This window comes from Camelina sativa, chromosome 11 (genome assembly GCF_030686135.1).
Source record: "Camelina sativa cultivar CO46 ecotype springtype chromosome 11, ASM3068613v1".
Classification (NCBI taxonomy): domain Eukaryota; kingdom Viridiplantae; phylum Streptophyta; class Magnoliopsida; order Brassicales; family Brassicaceae; genus Camelina; species Camelina sativa.
Window position 1 is genome coordinate 44,925,742 of NC_141890.1, and position 15,708 is coordinate 44,941,449.

Consider the following 15,708-nt stretch of genomic DNA (forward strand, 5'->3'; position numbering starts at 1 on the left):
TATCGCAATTGCATGCATTATATAGTGTGTACATGCTTGTTGTTTTATAGCTGGTTTTTGGATATAAGTAGTTATAATGGAAAAAATAAAGTAGGTCTTAATTAAGTATTTAATGTAGAACGCATTTCTTTTATTTAATTTTTTTAAAAATGCCAGAAAATTATACCTAATTATTGGTTTCTACTTTCTACAACTTTTTTCCTTTTTCTACTTTCTACAACTTTAATCAAAAAAAGAAAATATTCTCTAATGTAAAATCGTGAAGTATAATAAAAAATAATAATTATTAATATTTTTTGTCAAAGAGAAACCGCAAAGTTTTGTCACTCCCAAATATTTTCTGTCTGAATGAAGACTTCAGAAGATGTAAACAAAATTCTAGTTATTTGTTTTGGCAGCTAATTAGAGATTTATTACTTAAAAAAAGAAGCACATTTAAGTTGATATGTTCTTTCAAGCGAACATGTAAAAAGAAATGAAAAAGTACAATAAAGGTCTTTTTGTTTTCCCTTTTTTAAAATAATCAACGATCATAAATTCATAATATATAAATTCGAATCCCAGAAACCAAAAAAAGCTCTCTCTCTCTCTCTCTCTCTGAGTAAATCTCGTTTGGTCGAAGTTGGTGAAGTCGCCGCCGGGACAACTCTGGTGTACCGATATGACATACATGCGCTATAATCCAACAATGCATGGTTTACAACATTCAAAGTTTCTACTTTTAGCTCTTCTTTTGATCCAGTTGCTACTCTCTACTCAACTCGTTGCTCAAAGATCTAAAAGTCCATGGCAGACACTCACTGGTTCGTTCTCTTCTATCTTCATCTCCTTATATTTCTCTTTTTTTTTTTTTAATCTTTTTCTTTCAATACCTTTTACTGTGAATTGAAGAAAACAGAACAAAAGGTGTTTCCTTTGTCACTCACTTTGATTCTTCAAATTTGGGGTTTTTCTGAGCTTCATCTTTAGAAAAATCGAAGCTTTTTGTTGTTTAAACTTTTAAGGGTTTTTTGCTATTTTGGTTCTGTTATTGATTCCTTTTCTTGATTGTCATCTTTTGTAGGAGATGCTCCTCGTATCATTGCTCGTGGTGGGTTTTCTGGGTTGTTGCCAGATTCAAGTCTCGATGCTTACAGTTTTGTAGGACAGACTAGTGTGCCAGATGCTGTTCTTTGGTGTGATTTGCAACTAACTAAAGAGGCTATTGGGATTTGCTTCCCTGATGTGAAAATGATGAATGCTTCCAATATCCAAGAAGTTTACCCTAAACGGACAAATTCTTACTTGCTTAATGGAGTCCCTACTCAAGATTGGTTCACCATTGATTTCAGTTTGAAGGATCTCAAAAGCGTTTTCTGTAAGTTCAACGTCTCACTCTCACTGCATCTTTTTGATCTTGAGTGTACACTCTAATCATTTGGACTATTGGATTCTAGTGTCATTTTCTACACATATGATCCAATATATATACTTGTGTTTGAGTTGAGTATAGTTAGATTTGCTTGTTGTTGTTCATTAAGTTGTAACTTTCTTGTATTTTCATAGAAATCATTTTCACCTGTGCAGTGATCCGAGGAATATTGTCACGGTCAAATGCATTTGATGGAAACAGTTACACGATATCAACAGTTCAAGATATAGCTACGCAGTTAAAACCCCAGAGTTTTTGGTTAAATGTTCAGGTAATTCTTATGTCAGTAGTAAGTTTCTTACTCTTTTTATTGCAGTTTTAAATCTCAGCTCACTGTAACATGGCTTGTCTGTTTACTCAGCACGATGCATTCTATGCGCAACACAATTTGAGCATAAGTAGCTTTCTGCTATCAGTTTCCAAAACTGTGACTGTTAACTATCTCTCTTCCCCTGAGGTGGATTTCTTTCGGAATATTGGTAGCCGTTTTGAACGCAAGGGGCCAAAGTTTGTGTTCCGTTTTCTTGAGAAAGATGATGTTGAGGTGTCAACCAACCAAACCTATGGATCTCTTGCCGGAAACCTAACTTTCATCAAGACTTTTGCTTCAGGAATCCTTGTTCCCAAGTCTTACATATGGCCGGTTGAAAGCCAATACTTGCTTCCCCATACATCTGTTGTTCAAGATGCTCACAAAGCAGGGTTAGAAGTATATGCATCAGGTTTTGCAAACGATTTTGATATCGCATACAACTACAGTTTTGATCCATTGGCTGAGTACTTATCTTTCGTGGACAATGGGGATTTCTCCGTGGATGGCTTGCTATCTGATTTTCCACTAACCGCATCTTCGGCTGTTGGTAAGTATATCCCTTTCTTCTTCATCACATCTACGTATCATATATATGTTCTAGTACTACTAGAGAAACTACAACCACACAAGTTAAACCATTCTTCACTTTTCTTATTCCTCAGACTGCTTCTCCCATCTTGGAACTAATGCTTCAACACAAGGTATGTGAGTTGTTTATATGTGTTTACATTATTACTACCATGACACAATAACTAACGGTATAAATTTTTCATCTTCTATATGGTTCATGTCACAGTGGATTTTCTTGTTATATCCAAAAATGGAGCAAGTGGAGACTACCCTGGCTGTACTGACTTGGCCTATTCAAAAGCTATCAAAGATGGTGCTGATGTTATCGATTGTTCTCTTCAAATGTCATCAGACGGGATTCCGTTTTGCTTAAGTTCAATTGATCTTGGGGAGAGCACGAACGTTGTCCAAAGTCCTTACAGAAACCGTTCTGCAACTGTTCCTGAGCTCAAATCATTTCCTGGAATATACAGCTTTAGTCTTGCATGGTCTGAGATTCAGACCTTGAGACGTAAGCTTTCCTCATTTTTTTTCTAAGACTGTCTTCTTCTTTTGGCGTTGTCACTCTAGGCAGTGTGTTGGTCTGGTAGATCCTTGAAACCTTTCTTTCATGTTTGAGCACTTATGCTCCTGTTAATTAAGGTAAGAGAGAACCTCCAAAAGTGATCTTAGGATAACCGAGTTAGCTGCACAATACTCCGTTAAGGGTGTCCTGTCCGCAACAGACTATTATTCGTCTTCTAGTTATTTAGGGGTTACAAATAGATGCAAAATAGTGTTTTGTTGCAACTTCATATGCCCCTTGATAATAGAAACGTAATCTGTCTTATCTATCTTCAAAACCAGTCTTATCTTTTCATGTCATTGAATATACTTTTTCCCCATCTGTCTGCAGCTGCCATTGAGAACCCCTACAACAAGGACTTCAACTTGTTTAGGAATCCAAGGGAGAGAAGTTCCGGGAAGCTTGTTTCACTTTCTGATTTCTTGAACTTGGCAAAGAACTCAAGCACTCTCGTCGGTGTTTTGATCAGCGTGGAGGTAAGTTCTACAACCTCCATTTAGACTTTTATCGATAAACATGATCTTCGTCATGTATTGTAATGGTTACAACGATTATGATTTGTTGACTTCAGAATGCATCATACCTGCGAGAGAAGCAAGGGCTGGACTCTGTTAAAGCAGCTCTGGATTCACTCACGGAAGCTGGTTACAGCAACAAGGCAACAACCAGAAGAGTTATGATCCAGTCAACTAACAGCTCAGTCTTGGTTGACTTCAAGAAACAGAGCCGGTATGAGACAGTATACAAAGTGGAAGAAGCCATCCGCGATATACTCGACTCTGCAATAGAAGACATCAAGAAATTTGCAGACGCTATTGTCATCACTAAAACATCAGTTTTCCCAAGCACCGCAAGTTTCACCACTGGACAAACAAATCTAGTTGAAAGGCTACAGAAGCTTAAGCTTCCCGTTTATGTTGATGTGTTCCAGAATGAGTTTGTTTCTCAACCATATGATTTCTTCTCTGATGCAACCGTAGAGATAAACTCGCATGTTACTGGAGCTGGTATCGATGGAGCCATCACTGAGTTCCCTCTCACAGCCGCAAGATACAAAAGTAAAGTGAAAACCAAAAGAATGACGCAAAAAGGTTTACTGTTTTTTCATAACGTTTTAGAAATTTTGATTGTTTTTGATGTTCTTTCTCAGGGAACACGTGCTTGACCCGCAAAGACCCACCTCCGTACATGATCCCAGTTCAGCCTGGTGGCCTCTTAACCATAGTGAGTCCTGCTTCTTTGCCTCCAGCCGAAGCACCAAACCCAGTTTTCACAGATGCTGATGTCATTGAGCCACCACTACCTCCGGTCACAGCCAGAGCCCCAACCACCACCACTGGACCTCAAACAACAGGTGAAAAAGCTCCCAACGGACAAACCCGAGTCACTCTATCTCTTCTCCTCTCTGCATTTGCTACGCTTCTCGCCTCCCTTCTACTTATGTGATCACATTGATCCGATCACCCGCACCGCTAGGATTTTCTTTGTGAGGTTTGACTCAGTCCTCATAACTTTTTTTATTTCCTCCTAACAGTTCTTGGGGATTCTTTAAAGTGATGAGTTTCTGTTGGGGTTTTGTCTGTTCATATTCTTCCTTTATCTTTGTTAATTTAAAAACTCTTGGACGTAAATTTGTATGATTGGGGGGTTCCATTTGTTGTTGTAACATTATTCACTGTAACGTTCTTTAAAAACTCTTTCGTGTGTGTGTACCATTGTAGTTTTTATGAAGACTTTATGTTCTTTCAGCACATCACACACACAGCATATTTAGTGTCTACTGTCTTGCCTAATCCTGAAAACATTGGCGTCTTAAACGTAAAGAGTTTAGACTAATTATGGGATCCAAATAATTAGGTGAGACAAATTAAAACTAATTCAACACATATCTTGAGATCCACCGATGAAGACGGAGATCTTATGGGGATGTTTCTTCGTGATCATTGGTTCTGTTTCCTTCTTCGGATTCGTCTTTGCAGCAGCTATGGCGTCGAATGATAAGCACTACTACTGTTTCTTGGTTCCTTTAACTCTATCGGTTATAATGGTTGCTGTGTACTTTCATTGGCTTAGCATGAAGCTCTTCAAGCACGCCTGATCTGATTCGTCCATCGATTAACAAGTAAGCCAAGGATGTGAATCTCGGATTCAATTGAGACTTTTTTATGGATTCATTCTAGGGTTTGATGTATGTATTTGGATTATATTAGATAATTCCGGTGATTACTGCAATAATTAAGGAATCCATTATTCGTAATAGTATACCGATGAAATGTATTGCATCGAGTAATGATGCTAAAATCGAATTTTGTAATGCTGCTTACTAGTGGATAAAAATGTTGTTTTGTGGATTGACTGATATGGAGCTATGAAGATGGGATTGGGAAATTGCAAAACCTTCTCCACAAGTTCAAACTCACATATCTATCTATCTATGCATCTTTGTAGCTAAAGTAGTAGTCAAGGCATGTAGGATACATTATTACAACACAATGTAGGATACATTATTACAACACAATAGCACACAATTATATAGTGTAAAAGACTTTGCTTTCTACCGCGGACGTAAGTTATACATTCTTCTAGTCATCGTCGAAGAAGTAATATCCGGTTTGTTCTTGATCACTTGTGGGATTTTGAAATCAGCATCTCCAAGATTTTCATCATCATCAGTTAGATCTGTATTGATCCAAGATGTCCAATCTACCTCGCTCTCTGTATCTTCTTCATCCCACGAGTTCTCTCTCTTGCTTAGCATGTTATTAACTTTGTCAACTAATCCTAACAAGATCTGGTGGTTTAGTACGTCATAGTCCCTGCAAATTGAGACAAAAGGAGTATAAGATCAGTTTCTGAGTTTTTGGTTTGTTCAAAACATATCCTGTTTTTTTTAGCATTTTTATTAGTCATACCTGTATGTGAAAACAGAATGAAGAAGCTGAGCTGATGCAAGAACAGCGAATAAAGACCTCAAAAGGTTTATAATCCATGCTTGACGTTCTGCATCATTTACGTAGCGTAAACTTGCCACTTCGAATGCTAAGGTAACGCACAAACCTGTATCAGCCAAATGAAAAAGGTCTGTTAAAACGAGTGTATTCCACTGTTATAAATATAGTATGAGGAAAGAGATTTGGAATATGAGACTTACCAATGTAAAGCCTTGGCCTTATGATATAAGTCTGTTTTGTACTTGTAAACATGTAGATGACAAAGATTGACAAGAAGTAGATGAAGAAGGCTTTAATCACTCGGGACTCGAGAAGCATCGCATTGTGCAAAGCATACAACTTGTCCAAAGCTACAAACATGTTTGCCTGTTTTGCCTCAAACGCTACCTGCAAAAAACAGATTGTTAAAAATAAAAGATTGATTTATGTTGTTTGAAATATAGTTTAGGTTTAGAGGACTGACCTGAGCTTCCAACATTGATTTTGAATTTTCATACAGATGATCATGAACCTCCTGAAGCTTTTCTTGCCGCTTTGCAAGATCTTCCTGTTGCTCTTGACTAAATTCCTTCAACCGTTGCAATGTATTTCTACAAAGTTGCAGAAAAAGTTAGAAAAAAGAGTCTCGCCTTTTAACTTAAAACTGTTCTAATGTATTTGAAACTTACCTACTCTCTTGCAGTGCCTCAGACTGAAACCGTGTAAGAAACTGAATCCCGTCAAGTGCCACGGATTGGCCATCTAAAAGTTTCTTTTGTTTATCCAAAGAGCTACCAGCCTTAACTCCAATGTCATCAGTTTTACTCTGCAAATCATTCATTCTAGTTGATAGGTTTTCTCCAAGTACACTTATTTCCCCTTCAATCTGCTTTGTATCGCTTTTTAACTTATCAACTCCTTCCTGGATGTTAGTATAGGCATCAGTGAACATCTCCATTCCATCTTTCAAGGTTTCTTTCATCTTCACTTGACCGTCCATTAGCTCCATCTGTGATTCTGCAATACTCTTTTGTTCTTGATATATTTCTGCAGTTTGTTGAGACAGTCCACTCATACGAGTTTCTATGGTGTTTGTCACATGAGCCACGTTTTGAACCCGAGCATCTATTGACCCTAGAGAATCATGAATCAAGCTCGAGCTCTTCATTAAAGAATCAGATTTACTCTCCAAGATATCCAATTTATCTTCTGTATTCTGAGCTGAAGTCTTCAGCTCATTCACAAGTCTCTCTATCTCGTTCTTAAACGCGTAACTCCTGCCATACAAAAAAAAGAAAACAAAAGAAGCAAATTAAGAATCCAATTCGTAAATCAAAAGTAATCAAATCTAATGTTTGAGAGAATAATCTTACTGTAATTGTTGGCAGATGGTGTTGGTCTCAAGCATGAACTCGAGATAAATCTTATGCTCATGATCATCAAGCTTCTTGAGGCAACTCATCATTGTTGAATCATCATTACAACTTGGAAAAGCAGGTCTCCCAGAGTCTTTAAGAAAGCAATCGCTTAAATGCCAAGCAAACCTCTTTCTCTTTTCTTCTGTGGCAATTGTTTCTTTGCAGCCAGAAAAGAGGTACCTATAAGCATTTTGCCAGCAACTGTTTGGACCAACAAGCTTGTTTTTGGCATCTTCAAGGACTCGAACCGCCTTCTGGTCACTGAAAACATCAATGGAGAACTCGGGGTTGGACCTCTGATGAGACGACCGAGAATAAGAAGAAGAGTCTGTGTTCTCCGATGAAGAAGAAGAGAACCATCCCCAACTCTGGCATGTTAATGGAGAATCTAAAAGTAAGACCAATAGAAACAGAAGAAAACTTCTACTCAAACGATCCATTTAATCGAGTTTTTTTTTCTTTCTCTCTTCTGATCTTCTTCTTCTGTAGGAGATGTGTGATCGATCACCTACAAAATAATAAAAGGGAGAGAGAAGATTATTACGTTACAAGAGTTGTGAAGACATATATATATATATGAAAAACTTGGAGCGCAAGAAAAGGAAACGCCTTGAACTCCCCATTAAATAAATGGAAATTTATCTTTTTAACAAATGAAATTGCAAATTAAAAAAAGAAGAAAATAAAAGACATTTAAAATCTTCGTTCAAAGTATTTCAGAAAAATCTTTCTAAAATAAGGAAAAATCTCTGTATTCACTTTGTTTTTCGTTTTATGAGATTAATACATGCACAGATGCACTTATAAGTTAATCGTATCAATAAAGATAAAACCAACAACATAAAAATTCTTAAGAAATAATAATCGTAAAGAGAACAAGAAAATCACATGACCAAGGTCAAATTCAGAGTCGATATTAGGAGAGAAAACAAAAAACAATATAAAAATAGTTATGTTACTTTGAATAAGAGAAGACTCTCAACCTCTTTTGTCACTCAATTTCATAACAGAGACTTGACAAAACAAATCAAGTACCAAAATAAACACGAAAAACGCAATTTCAACTCTTAACAGCCCTTTACAACCTTACGACATGATTCTAAACAGTTTAGCAAGTAATTAAAGGATTAGAGACTAAAACCAATGCTTACCAGAAAACAGAAGAATTCGCAGTTTTTTTCTTGTTCTGTTTTGTTTAAGTCGGCGATTAGGATGAAAGTGAGAAAAGGGATATTACAAAAAAGTAACATGAACAGGTAGGTTCTTTTGACAAAAAGATGGAAACGTTTCGCGAACGTTTGGTTTACTTCCCCGGTTTGATTTTGATTTAATTTTGGTCCGGTTCGGTATAATTTGGATCTTGGTTTTTGTTTTAAGTCAGAAAAGAATGAATGGAATCTTCTGCTTTAATAAATCTCCAGACAGACTAAAATCTAGTATACCCTTGCAATCAAAAGTTTATTCTCATATCCCCTGCGAAAATAACAAACTATTTTTTTTTTTTAAAATCAAAAATGTGGTTAAAGACAAATAAACCTATATCATTTCTGTTATTTACAGATCCAACCACCTTATACCCACCCAAACCCACAAAATTCGGACAATCCAGTTGAAATCGGATCTCTCCTTTAACTACCCAACTTTTCGAATTCCTTCATTCACGACTCCACTCTCCCTCGTTCAATTCCCGCTAATTATTCTTCTCCCTCAAGTGCAACTAAGGATAACTCGATTCTGGGTAAGTTGAAATAGGTAGGGGTTTTTCGAATTTTGGTTATTTGTTTTTCAAAATCGGGTAATATGGGTTTCGATTTTCGATAATTTGGTTTTCAATTTTGGGGTTTTGTCGATTTTTTTCATGAATTGGAGTGAAGTGGAAGTTGAAATCAGTTGTTTTTTTTGTGTGCAAGAGTCGTAACGGTTCGTACAAAGAACCCAAGCTATGTGGAAAAATCGAATCCTCCAGCAGATCTCGAAAAAGAAGGAAATCGTGGGGATGAATCTGAACGTGATTCCGATAAGACGAACTCAATTGAGAAGTCAAATGATAAGGATTCATCGGTATGTATCTTCTCTATATTGTATAACCGTTCAAATAAGAATTCGTTCTAAAAAGTATAACTGTATAACTTAGGAAAACTTAGAAAAAGTATAACTTAGAAAAACTTGGTATAACTAGATATGTGTCTTGCAGGGATCTGAGGATGAATGCGACGTAATGCAACCTCTGAATATGTACTTCGATTACTCCCAGTATACGAAGCCTTTCAAAATGTCTGGAAAGTGTTTTATTTCAGAGACGGTAAACTTATTAGGCGGTCATCTTAAAGAAGAGGAGTTAGATTGGTTTTTAGGGCACCCACAGTTCAAGCATTTCTTCCATATGCTTAAGGATTCGAATCATAAGTTGATGGGTATGTGGATGTTGTTGCTTCGCACGGTGTAAGAAGGGGACGGGACCTTCCGTTGTCGTAAGGACTCCTATTATAACAAGGCAGAAAAACTCGAAAAAGTAAGGAGCATGTGAACCTTTATGAGTCAGTATGTGAACTTTTATGAGTCAGTATGTGAACTCTTTGGTTGTTTTTATGGTTTTTATTAAGTACTCGGAATGTTTAACTAGGTACAACTCTCTTTTTTTAAGTACAATTCTCTTTTTTAAGTACAACTCTATGTTTTTAGGTACAACTTGGTTGGAATGTTAAAGTAAGTACAACTATGTTTTTAAGTACAACACTCAGTTTGCATCAAAAATTATGTTGTGTGTTTAAGCAGACAAAATAACACACAAGAACAAGACAAATTACCGGCAATCGGCAAATGGAACCACACAAACGATCTTTAGTTGTACCATTACAAAGAACAAGTTTTACTTAGTTGTACTATTACAAAGTACTACGTAGTTGTACCATCTTCCAAGAACAAGTTCTACTTAGTCGTACCATCTTCCGAGACATACCACAAGAAAACATCCAAAAAAAACGAGAAAACAGATTTTCTTAATTTTCTTCATATCTCTGCTCCTATCCATCTTCAGCTGTCTATATTAGATTTCAAGATTTGAGATGACCCAGAAATCGCAAAAACCCAGAAATCGAAAACCCAGAGAGAGGAATCGAAAACCCAGAAATCGAAAACCCAAAAAACCCAGAGAGAGGAAATTTTGTTTTTGTTTTTGGACCCAGAAATCGCAAGAGAGAGGGAGAGGGGAGAGGAATGAATTTTTTTTGGACCCCCCAAAATCGCAAATCGATTGGAAGCCCTAGATAATTCGCTCCAATTTAATTTTTCAAAAATTAAAATTTTGTTTGACACATAAAAAACACGTGTAGTCGCCAATTTAAACACGTGTAGCCGCCAATTTACACATGTGTAGCCGCCAAAATGCACTAGTTGTTCCAAGTTTTCAGATTGTACCGATCTTGACAAGTTGTACAATTCCGAATTTTTTATTGTAATTAGTTATACCATGTCAAAACCCAATAATTTTAGTTGCACACATGGTTTATGGTTAATTGAGATACATTTACACATGTTCATGCGATCATATGTTTGAAAACATAATTTTCTAAACTTTTGTAATTATATGTGGTTTACAACGACAAAGTAACCCTTAAAGTATAAGGTGTTTCATGATAAACTTTGAATATGATGAAAATTGTTATGACAATTCTTTCTTTCAATTAGTAATGTATATTTAATATTTTTGTTGTTAATTATTTATACAATTGTCATATTTATTTTTATTTGAAAATTTATAAATAATAATATAGTTATTTTGTTTTTTTAATTATCAATTTTTAATTATAAAAGTTTAATTACAATTTTTAATTATAAATAATAATATAATTATTTTTGGCAACTAACCTAAGGAAGATAATCACAATTTAACTGAAATAAGTTTTCCCTTAAAGATAAGCAAACATGTCTATCAAGATAATCCACAAAAAACAAACACACACAAATGACAATAGTTGTACCGAGGAAAAAATAAGTTTTACTAAGTTCTCCAAATAAGAAACTAAGTCCGAGAACCCTCACTATCAAACCAGCTCCTACTCGAATTTTTCTTCTTCTTCCTGCGTCCATGTTCTCCGGCTGATGGAATCCTTTTTGTTGGTTTTCTTCCTCTTTTTGTGACATAAAAATTAGGAAGAACAATCTTAGCACGTACATCGTCACGGACCGTCCTCGAATACCCCAATGCCCACTGCTCCATCCCCCTGATTTATTTCAACATTATTCACGACTTCCACATGCAAAACTTGGAATTGATCTGGATTCATTTCCAAATAACACATCAGATCATCATTATCACGTATGTGTATCGGTCTCTTAGGATGCACTGATTCGGGAACGTAACTCAATTTTAGCTCAGTCATAGTTTCATCAACCTTTGCCTTTCTGCATATTTTCTGAACCAATGCAGAATAACTGACCTCTTCAATAGATATCTCCATTCTAAGAGATTGATGAACTTTTTCTCTTGAAATCCATCTTAGTTCATTTTCCCTTGTTGCATAATATCCCCCGTAATCAAAAACGATGATTATCCGACGATTATTATTCATTGTGCCTGAAATAAAATAAAAAACTCACATTGGAACCTCTCTCGTGTAAATAGTATTACCAAGTTGTACCAAACTTGTGCTAGTTGTACCCGTCTAAGTTGTACCAAACTATTACCAGTTGTACCAAATACTAGCTAGCGATTGTACCCGTATCAGTTATACCTAGTCTACCAGTTGTACTACATCGACTCCACAAAATCACTATTTATTTCGGAATATTTTTACGATTCAGTTCGAATGAAGTGTTAGAATCCACTTAGTATGCGACCCATTTCGACACTAATACAAATGAGAATAAATTGAATGAGCATTCAAGGTATATACCCTAATTTCTTTAGGATGAACCTCAACAACACAAGAACCCTAATTGCATTGGTAAATAAATGTAAGAATATCACCTGAATCTTTTGCTTTGCTTTGTTGTTTGCTTCAATCCCAATATTTTGCTTTGGTTTGGAATCAAATCGATTTTTATGGACTCGATTTGTATTGATTGGAAGGGGGAGAGGAGCAATAGTGGGGGGAGCAAGGACGAAATCGGGAGAGAGAGGGGAGAGAGAAAGAACCCGATTGGTGGAGAAAAATTGATGGGATCCACATGTTTTTCTTTTTAAAATTTTTTGATTTATTAAATAAAAATGGGTTAGGGTTAAAGGTAAAAATGAGATATGTTGGTCAACTTTTTGTCAAAGGGTATTTAGACCACAAAAGGGTATTGATGAATAAACTTTTGATTGCAAGGGTATTTTAGAGTTTGGTCCTCTCCAGACTCACAAAATTCCGATTCATCATCTTCACGTTTTTTTTTTTTTTTTAATTCCAGCAACTTTCCGGTGAAACAGTCGATGAAGTCTCACCTAAATCTATACCTTTCACCGTTGATTGATATGACTTCGGAATCGAGTCAGAAGAAATCGATGGAAATCTAAAAATAGAAAAGAGGTTTTTCAAAATTCTTCTCGCTCTCTTGTCTTCAAAACCGCAAATCAAGGAGACGATAGAGAGATGAGTAAACGGAATCCGAAGATTCTGAAGATTTTTTTGTATATGTTACTTCTCAACTCTTTTTTTCTCATCATCTACTTCGTTTTTCACTCGTCGTCGTCGTCGTCGTCTTCTTCTTCATCGGAGCAGCCGAATCCTCATATATCTTTGGTGCGATTTCACGTTTCAGTGAGTAATCAATCAGCGATTCAGAAACCGTGGCCGATCTTACCTTCTTACCTCCCATGGACGCCGCCGCAGAGGAATCTACCAACTCGCTCTTGCGAAGGCTATTTCGGGAATGGATTTACCAAGAGAGTTGACTTCCTTAAGCCGATGATTGGAGGAGAAGGAAGCTGGTTTCGATGTTTCTATAGCGAGACGTTACAGAGTTCTATTTGCGAAGGGAGGAATCTGAGGATGGTTCCGGATCGGATTGTTATGTCTAGAGGAGCTGAGAGGTTAGAGGAAGTTATGGGGAGGAGAGAGGAGGAAGAGCTTCCTGAGTTTCGTGATGGTGCGTTTGAGGTGGCGGAAGAGGTTTCTTCACGGTTAGGTTTTAAGAGACACCGCCGTATTGGTGGTGGAGGAGGTAATGATGTGATTTCTCGGCGGCTGGTGAATGATGAGTTGCTGAATGAATATGTTCAAGAAGGTGGTATTGGTAGACATACAATGAGGGGTTTGGTTGCTTCGATTCGTGCTGTTGACACCAACGATTTCGTTTGTGAAGAGGTTTGTTCACATCTCTTTTGCTCATTGATCTGTCTTGGTAGAATCTATTAGGGAACTCTTATTAGATTGTGTTTTGGTGAGCATTGCATAATTGGAAAGTTCTTTATAAAATCTTACTGTGATTGGATTGAGAACATGAGAATTAAGCTCTTCACTGGTTCATATTAGGTTGTGGTTTATGAGTTTCTTTGAAACATATGTAAGTTTCTTGCTGATTGATATTTTTGGTTTTGGTTGGCCTCAGTGGGTGGAGGAACCAACCTTGCTTATTACTCGATTTGAGTACGCAAATCTCTTCCATACCGTGACAGATTGGTATAGCGCTTATGTTTCCTCTAGAGTCACCGGTTTGCCTAATCGACCACATGTTGTATTCGTTGATGGACACTGCACGGTATGCTCCTCTTCTTTTTCATGGTCATGAGTAGAGAAAATCCAGTTTCATTTTCCCCAACTATCTTTAGACTTGCTGTTGCTCTTGGTTTTAGGACATGGATCTTTTATGTGTTTGTGGGTTTACTGAATGAAAATGAATTTAGTAGAAGTTTCATGTCCATGCTGTGAAACCTTTTGCAGACACAGCTAGAAGAAACATGGACAGCTTTGTTTTCCGGAATCAAATACGCTAAGAATTTCACCAAACCGGTTTGTTTCCGCCACGCTATTCTTTCACCTCTGGGATACGAAACCGCGCTTTTCAAGGGCTTGACCGGAGAAATAGATTGCAAGGGGGAATCAGCTCAAAATCTTTGGCAAAACCCGGACGATAAAAGGACCGCGAGGATATCAGAGTTTGGCGAAATGATCAGAGCAGCTTTTGGGTTTCCTGTCAACAGACACCGCTCATCAGAAAGACCGCCATCTTCATCATCATCCTCTGTTCATAACGTTCTCTTTGTCCGCCGTGAAGATTACTTAGCCCATCCTCGTCACGGCGGGAAAGTCCAGTCTCGGCTCATCAACGAGGAAGAAGTGTTTGACTCTTTGCACCATTGGGTCGCGTCTGGCTCCACCGGTCTGACCAAATGCGGGATTAACCTTGTGAATGGCTTGTTTGCTCACATGTCGATGAAAGATCAAGTCCGAGCCATCCAAGACGCGTCAGTGATCATAGGAGCTCACGGAGCAGGGCTGACTCACATTGTGTCTGCAACACCAAACACAACGATATTTGAGATTATAAGCGTCGAGTTTCAGAGACCTCATTTCGAGCTTATAGCTAAATGGAAAGGTTTAGAGTATCACGCTATGCATCTGGCGAACTCACGAGCAGATCCAACTGCTGTGATTGAGAAGCTAAAGGAGATCATGAAGAGCCTTGGCTGCTAAAAACATGAATTCGGGATAGTGAGTGAGTGAGTTCGAACCTCTGGTGACCGGTGAGTTTAGGATATTTTGACACTTTTCTTTGTATGAATTTTTTTAGATGGGTTAATGATGTCAAGTTCTCTGTAAATTAGCTTTGCTTTTTATACTCAACAAACAGGCTTTCTAATGGTTATTTATAATTTATTATTTCAAAAGTTCTCCTTTTTAAAAAACATTTTTGCATATTCATTAAAAATGTAGAAAGGAATGAAGGGAAGAAAAGAGAAGTGTTTCTCACTCTCAGCAATATTAGACACTCGGATCAAATGGAAACGGAAATAAAAGTCAGAAAAAGAATAAAGTGAAAAAAAATGGAGATGCGGGGTATCGATCCCCGTACCTCTCGCATGCTAAGCGAGCGCTCTACCATCTGAGCTACATCCCCATTTGATTTTTATCTCACTTATTTACTATAAATACAATAAAAACGACCAATTCTTCAAATGTTATGTGAATCTTTGGTTACTTATAACTAGCTTAACATATTAATATTACTATAATCATTACGGAGGGGATATTGAACTTGGTATTTTAGAAGATTTTAGAATATTTTTAAAGTCACTTGTTATTCAATTGATGATTTTTAAAAATCTTTTAAAATCATATGTTATTCAACTTAGATTTATGTAAAATCATTTAAAATAATTTACAATCCCTTGTTATTCAATCAATGATTTATAAAACTTACTTAAAATCTACTGTTATTCAAAATATCACAATTTTTTTAAAAACTACTACTTTGAATGATTTTAGGAGATTTTGATTTGTTTTTTAGTTAAAAATACTCTCACTCAAAATCATACCCTTTAAGGTAGAATTTTACAGGATTTCATAAAAATAAAA

General features: G+C 36.7%; 3 protein-coding genes and 1 non-coding gene across 4 annotated transcripts; 2 read left to right on the plus strand and 2 right to left on the minus strand.

Moving 5' to 3' along the window:
- The first annotated feature begins 209 nt into the window (after positions 1–209).
- On the plus strand, positions 210–4,610 carry LOC104726094 (glycerophosphodiester phosphodiesterase GDPDL4). The gene is made up of 9 exons (XM_010444876.3): positions 210–803; positions 1,064–1,357; positions 1,567–1,682; positions 1,773–2,271; positions 2,387–2,425; positions 2,521–2,805; positions 3,190–3,335; positions 3,431–3,917; positions 4,010–4,610. Exons 1-9 carry the CDS (start codon positions 662–664, stop codon positions 4,303–4,305), a joined length of 2,304 nt encoding a protein of 767 aa, XP_010443178.1. The 5' UTR covers positions 210–661; the 3' UTR covers positions 4,306–4,610.
- Positions 4,611–5,313: 703 nt separating this feature from the next.
- On the minus strand, positions 5,314–8,452 carry LOC104726095 (protein GAMETE EXPRESSED 1). The gene is made up of 7 exons (XM_010444878.2): positions 8,359–8,452; positions 7,163–7,715; positions 6,479–7,066; positions 6,274–6,400; positions 6,011–6,197; positions 5,772–5,916; positions 5,314–5,675 (listed from the first exon to the last, which is right to left on the minus strand). The coding sequence occupies exons 2-7, from the start codon at positions 7,645–7,647 to the stop codon at positions 5,414–5,416; spliced, it is 1,794 nt and encodes a 597-aa protein (XP_010443180.2). The 5' UTR covers positions 7,648–7,715; positions 8,359–8,452; the 3' UTR covers positions 5,314–5,413.
- A 3,838-nt stretch (positions 8,453–12,290) lies between these two features.
- Positions 12,291–14,953, plus strand: LOC104726096 (beta-1,2-xylosyltransferase). The gene is made up of 3 exons (XM_010444879.3): positions 12,291–13,497; positions 13,742–13,891; positions 14,074–14,953. The coding sequence occupies exons 1-3, from the start codon at positions 12,784–12,786 to the stop codon at positions 14,824–14,826; spliced, it is 1,617 nt and encodes a 538-aa protein (XP_010443181.1). The 5' UTR covers positions 12,291–12,783; the 3' UTR covers positions 14,827–14,953.
- A 224-nt stretch (positions 14,954–15,177) lies between these two features.
- TRNAA-AGC (transfer RNA alanine (anticodon AGC)) lies at positions 15,178–15,250 on the minus strand. Its single transcript has one exon. It is a non-coding gene; the product is annotated as a tRNA-Ala (tRNA).
- Positions 15,251–15,708: the final 458 nt, after the last annotated feature.